Source organism: Etheostoma spectabile, chromosome 1 (genome assembly GCF_008692095.1).
Source record: "Etheostoma spectabile isolate EspeVRDwgs_2016 chromosome 1, UIUC_Espe_1.0, whole genome shotgun sequence".
NCBI classification, from domain to species: Eukaryota; Metazoa; Chordata; class Actinopteri; order Perciformes; family Percidae; genus Etheostoma; species Etheostoma spectabile.
This window is the reverse complement of record NC_045733.1, coordinates 635,028-641,241: the sequence shown is the minus strand read 5'-3', so window position 1 is coordinate 641,241 and position 6,214 is coordinate 635,028. Positions and strand designations below refer to the sequence as shown.

At 39.7% G+C, this 6,214-nt stretch overlaps 1 protein-coding gene across 2 annotated transcripts; it reads left to right on the top strand.

Moving 5' to 3' along the window:
* LOC116692592 (C3a anaphylatoxin chemotactic receptor) lies at positions 1-4,405 on the top strand. Of its 2 annotated transcripts, XM_032521028.1 has the most exons (2): positions 1-31; positions 2,657-4,405. In XM_032521028.1, exon 2 carries the CDS (start codon positions 2,657-2,659, stop codon positions 3,668-3,670), a length of 1,014 nt encoding a protein of 337 aa, XP_032376919.1. In that variant the 5' UTR covers positions 1-31; the 3' UTR covers positions 3,671-4,405. The 2 variants fall into 2 exon arrangements, with proteins under 2 accessions (XP_032376919.1, XP_032376908.1); XM_032521017.1 differs by lacking the exon at positions 1-31 and having other exon boundaries at positions 2,395-4,403.
* The last annotated feature ends 1,809 nt before the right edge of the window (positions 4,406-6,214 follow it).

The window sequence follows — 6,214 nt, the reverse complement described above, 5'->3', positions numbered from 1 at the left end:
CCACTCAGTTGAGCAGTTGCCTTCAGAGAAAAGGGCCCCTGAGGAGTTTAGACAGGGGAACAGCAGTGGCGTGTGTGATCCTGGGCCTCTCCTCACTGGTAAGAGCTCCATGGAACCGGCTGGTGATCTGGACTATCCTAAGACACGTCAAGCAGCGTTCCCACACTTTGGTGCTCATCCTGCACCTGGCTGCTGCAGACCTGCTGGATCTACTCCCTGGTACACACCTGGGTGTGTGGAGATGCCTTCTGTAAGGTCTTGGTGTACATTATCAGTGTATGCATGTTCGGCATCATCTTCTTCATCCCCCTTATGAGTGTGGAATGCTATTTAGCCAACTGTCTTTGTATTTGTGATGATGCGCTTGAAGACCAAGAGTCAGATGTCTTGTACTTTTGTAGTTCCTTGCTCTGCTTCTAGGAGTGCCTGACATTCTGACAAAGCCTTCAGATTAAGTGATCATCATGTCTGGAGACCTTGGGGGGGCTTTGTAGTTCCTTTTATAATTTTTAGTTTCTGCTACTGTCTAGTAGCTGCCCAGCTCAGGACAATGAGTTTCATCTCCAAACAGAAATCCATTGTTCTTGTGCACGCTGTGGTTCTAGCCTTCACACTGTGCTGGTTGCCTTATTATATCATCAACATTACTGATCTGGTTTGTATCCTGAGATCTGGCACAGAACATGAATGTGTTCCAAAGAGTGTTGTCTTTAGTTCTGGTGCCCTTGTTTTCATCAGCAGTTCAGTGAATCCTGTTTTATACGACATCTTTGAGAGGAACTTACGAGGGAGTCTGGAAGAGTCGCGACTGGTCAGGCTGTTCCAGGAAATGGCAACTCACACCATCAAACTCAGGGAGCTGGTAGTACAACAGAAGACTGGCCAGATGGCAGCAAAGATTCAGGTAAAGCTGATTTCTGACTGAAAACTGAAGTGAAAACTAAATTCCTTCAAATGTGATGCAAGGGAAATGTGACATTTGTTTTCTGAAGTGAATTAAGGGACTATACTTGACTATGAAAGCCTTTATAGGATCTAAGGTTTTGAAAGCCTGTATGTCATATGTAAATAGTGCTGACAATGGTTGTCAGTGTTCAAGCTATTCATATCATTAGCACATACAGTGGCTTGCATACGTTTACACACCCATGCTAAAGTCAAAAAGAAAAATACAAATTTGGAAATTGATCTTAATGCCTTAATTCAAAACATTAATAAAATCCAACACCTTTGTTAAATTCCCATAGAAGCAGGCAGATTTTTATTTTTAAAGGCTAGTTATTTCATGAATCCAGGATACTATGCATCCTGATAAAGTTCCCTTGGCCTTTGGAATTAAAATAACCTCACATCATCACATACTCTTGGAATTTATCATAGGCTTATACTTATGGCCTCGGTATTTTAAGGAAGAAATTTTCTTTACAATACATTATTCATTCACAAAGAAAATTGGTGTCCTCAAAAAGTTGGATTTTCCTAAATCTTTTGAATTAGGCATCAATTTTAACCTGGGTGTGTAAACTTCTGCAAGTCACTGTACCAAATACCCTCCTATCTTTGTTTCACATTTACCCTCGGATGTCAATGCACACATGATTGCAGTCTTTACATGTTTCTCGCTGTTGATGATCATTTCCTGCCGTGTAGTTAAAAAATTGACCACTTTATAACTTGATACGCTCATGTAGTGTGTAATATGTTTTGTGTATTACAATTTATGTTTTCTGAATTGCAAAAAATGAAAAAAAATACCTCCAGATAAATGTTCTTGGAAATTGCAGAAATATTTTTTTTTTTTGTTGATGCTTAAAAAACTTAAATAGTTTATCATTCTCACTGATCTTTATTCAACGCAGAACTTGACAAATTTTCTTGCTTACTGAAATTGAAGCAATTGTTCCCTGTAATACTCACAGATATTTAGTCATTATCTTATCAAGGATGTAAGTGGGCAAAGGGTTGCTTTCGTTTAACTTAAATACTCACTCACACAATTTCGAAAAAGCTGTGAGTTACATCATTTCAGAGAATCCGCCCAATAACATGAATTCTGTTTGATACACTTCTCTCATTATTCAGACTCTTATTATCAGGCAAAGAGTCTCCTCCTTGTGGCACTAAATGGGATCAGGCCAGTTTCTGAAACTGCTCCTTTACATAACAGACCTGTAGCCATCATGTTAGTTTCATCTATAGGACATATTTTTTTAGACAGTTTAAAAAATGTGAGGAAAAGCAAGATATGCTTCATTGAAAGAATAATTTAATCTAATTTAAATTTGATTTTTTTTGTGTATCATGGAAGTTTCATAAACTTAGTCCTCATCCAGATCCTCCGGCTCGTTACTCCGGCACGTACTCTCTGGTGGAGCATCTGAGATCATTTCACTTTTGAGATCACTTTAATTTCTGTTTGTAGATTTTTCTTTACATTTTTTGAAACTCCTTTACTTTTCCATCATGACCTGAGGTGAAAAATGGACCTATGACGAATGCGTGAATCACCCTCTTTCCTGTGTTGTCCCTTTTAAAGGGAAGTGAAGACTTGCTTGTACAGCACTTTGGTTTTTCTTTTCATGCAGACGCTACTGTCAGCACATACACTTGCAGCATGAATAACTCAACTGAGCTGTCTTCCTCAGAGGAAATTGCCATGGCCCCTGAGGAGTTTGACGGCGGGACAGCAGTGGCTTGTGTGATCCTGGGCCTGTCCTTCCTGGTAGGAGCTCCGGGGAACCTGCTGGTGATCTGGACTATCCTGAGACACGTCAAGCAGCGTTCCCACACTTTGGTGCTCATCCTGCACCTGGCTGCTGCAGACCTGCTGGTCCTCATCACCCTGCCTCTGTGGATCTACTCCCTGGCCTACCACTGGGTGTTTGGAGAAGCTTGCTGCAAAGCCATGGTGTTCGTGATCAACGCCTGTATGTATAGCAGCGTTTTCCTCATTACCCTCATGAGTGTGGAACGCTTTGTGGCTGTGCGCCACCCCTTGTCCTCGGCTGGCTGGAAAAGGAAAAAAGCTTTAAATAAAGTTCTGCTAGCTCTGTGGACTGCAGCATTTGTGTTCAGCATACCGGTCATCCCAACTCAGGTTGTAGGGACGGATGCTGGTGAGGAGCACTGTCTGTACAGGCTTTACACTTCTGTGACCCAGGAGCTGGTGTGTGTGCTGCTAGAAACACTGCTGGGCTACATATTACCCTTCATCATCCTCGTGGTCTGCTATGGCTGCCTGTGCAGCCGGATTACTCAGATGAGCTTCAAGTCTAAACGCAAGTCCACAGTGCTGATTGCCAGCGTAGTGGTCGTGTTTGCCATTTGTTGGACGCCTCATCACATAGAAAATGTCCTGTCACTCATCATCCTGGCCACTGAAAACTCCCTCCCGGACGCAGCAAAGACTCTGGAGAGCGTCAGGAGCACCATGACTTTCATTGCTGGAGCCATGATCTTCATCAGCAGCACTGCTAACCCCATCCTCTACATGTTTGCGGCTCGCTCCTTTAGGAGCTCCCTGCGTGACACCGGTATCCAGAAGCTCTTCCGCCATATCTCAAGCACCTCCCCAGGTGAGGGCAATAAAGAGCTGTCCTTTGTGTCCAAGAGACAGACCAACAGTTCTCAGTGTGTGTCTGAGCCAAAAGACCAACTGGACATTAAATAAAAATGTGTAAAAATAATCTGTCCTGGTACTGAACATGTGTAGATATTCATGTATACTGTATGTATTTTTAAATAAATGAAAAGTTGCCTGAAATGAAACTCCTTTTCTTTGAAATTACAACACGGAAAAACAAGAAGTCTTCATCTGTGCAATACTTGTGCAATTTTGTAAATGACCTGGTTTACATTCAACAGTTTTTTTGTTGTTTCTTTTTTTGAATGATGAACATATTTTTTATAAATATGTTATATATTATGTATTCCATATCATATTCATAAATAGCACAATAAATATGTAAAGTTACATTCAACATTTCTCAATGTAAAGTTTTTCTTTTATCATATTATCTAGTTGATGCCAACAAAGGGACATGGTTTTGATTCGGTGTACAAGTTTTTTTTAATTGCCACCAGGTGTGGGAACATAACACATTAGATGTTCATCTGGTAATCCTGTTAGCCACTTATTTTTTTACCGTTTTGCCACAGAGAAATATTTTACTCAGAGCTATGGCTGTGTTTATTTGAGTTTAAGAACTTTTCAATCTTGCTGTGTCGTTCTTTGTCAGGATATTGCAACATCTCTGATACAGTTTTATTGGGAACTCATGTCACAACACTGTTGTTCAGTTCACCTAATGCGTTTTCATTATAGAATCCATAACATTTGACTTTTGTAAAAATGTTTTTTTTTTGTGACAAGTTAGCTAACAATTGTCTTGACATCCCACTACAAATATTTTTTCTCTCCACTTCCTCTCAATGAAAGTATTGCAAAATGTAAAACTTAATGTTCCTTTTGTCCAGCAGCAAAAAGCAGAATCATGTCGTAATGTTGATCACAGTGCTATAAAAACAAAAACCTGCACTATTAGGTGAGAGAGTTCAGTGTTATCCTATTTCCTGATATTTTTTTAAAATGCATATGTCAGTCAGATAATTATAATATGTTTTTATCATAGCATAATAAGTTTATCTGTTGCCAAAACTGCAGTACACACAACATGGTCTAACCAACTGAGACAACCAGTAGATGGCAGTGGCAGTGTTATTTATATATATTTAGGTTTGACATAATATCTGTGTGGTGTCATAACAATAATTATATTTTTATCTCACTATCCCATCGTATGTTTTTATCCAGAGAATGGTCATGATGAGATTTTCTTTTTTAGCACTGCCTTGCTTAATTCTCCTTACAAACAAGTATGCCTGTGTTGACACAGTGGAAATGGAAGGAACCAAGCAGGATACATCATTTATATACATTTTACAACTTTAAAGAAACAACAAAAAAAAATTGATAGTATATGTCATCTAACTTGGTAACATTGACTTCACTTTGATAGGACTGAAAACTATTTGATATTTCATACTAATGAGTTTACCGTGGGGTGACATTTGTTGTGTTAAATGAGTTGGCTCATTTGGTGCCCAGGTGGCTCAATTGGTGGGGTGGGCCCCCATGTATGGAGGGTTGCGCCTCGATGCAGTGGGCCAGGGTTCGACTCCGACCCTTTGCTGCATGTCTTCCCCCCCCCTGTCTCTCCCCTTTCATGTCTTCTGCTGTTCTGTTCTGCTGAAAATGCCCAAAAAATAATCCCCAAAAAATTAGGTGGCTCATTTTGATAATGATTTGAACTGAGAATTGAATAAACCCAGTGTGAAACATCACCTTTAAATATTAGTGAGTCAAGATTATTTTAACCTCGACAGTGGAAAATTACAGAGGGCAAAGTGTGTGACAAAAAAATCATGTCAGACAAATTCACACACAACAGTAGCTGACTCTGAGACACTAGACCTTTTCTTACGGAATGAGGAAGCAACGTGTACAACATCAGCAGTGTGGTTTGTGCCTAATGAATCCATTGCCTTTCATTATGAGTATATTTTTACAATATGCTTGTACTGTACTTTTTAATTAAATCAACACTTTGTCCTTTATTATCTGTATGTTTTTTATGCTTTTTTAAATTATAAAATATTGATGAATCATTTGCTACAAAGATGAAAAAGAATGTCGGCACAGATCCTTGGTATTTAACATAATGTAAATTGAGCCTGTTTTGCCCTCAAAACCTGCCTCATATGAGCAATCATATACTACTGTATATAATGTAATTCCTAAGAATGGAACTCATACCCACCCTATAGCTGAAAGTACAGCACAAGACGAGACCTGCCACAGGGATAACTGAGTCATGAATCTTATCCCTAAAGTTCACTGAGAAGTGTTGGTTGGCATGACACACTGCTTTTGCCACTGGCTTGTTAGAAGACCTGCAAACACCTCGCACCACATGACACCACCGCCGACACCAAGCAAAGTTACTTTCTGGATACGGTGGTGGGTCCAACAGGTTGCCTTCTTACACCTGCTAAAACAAAGAATTAACATGCCATTTTGGTACCACAGACAGACAACAATGTATAATTACGCCTTATATGTGATGTCATGCATATAAATGTTCTTTGTTGTTGTTGTTGTTGTGGGGAATCCCATTATGCGTCTAGGGTTTCAGTTGAAGTGTTTCACAAGGTG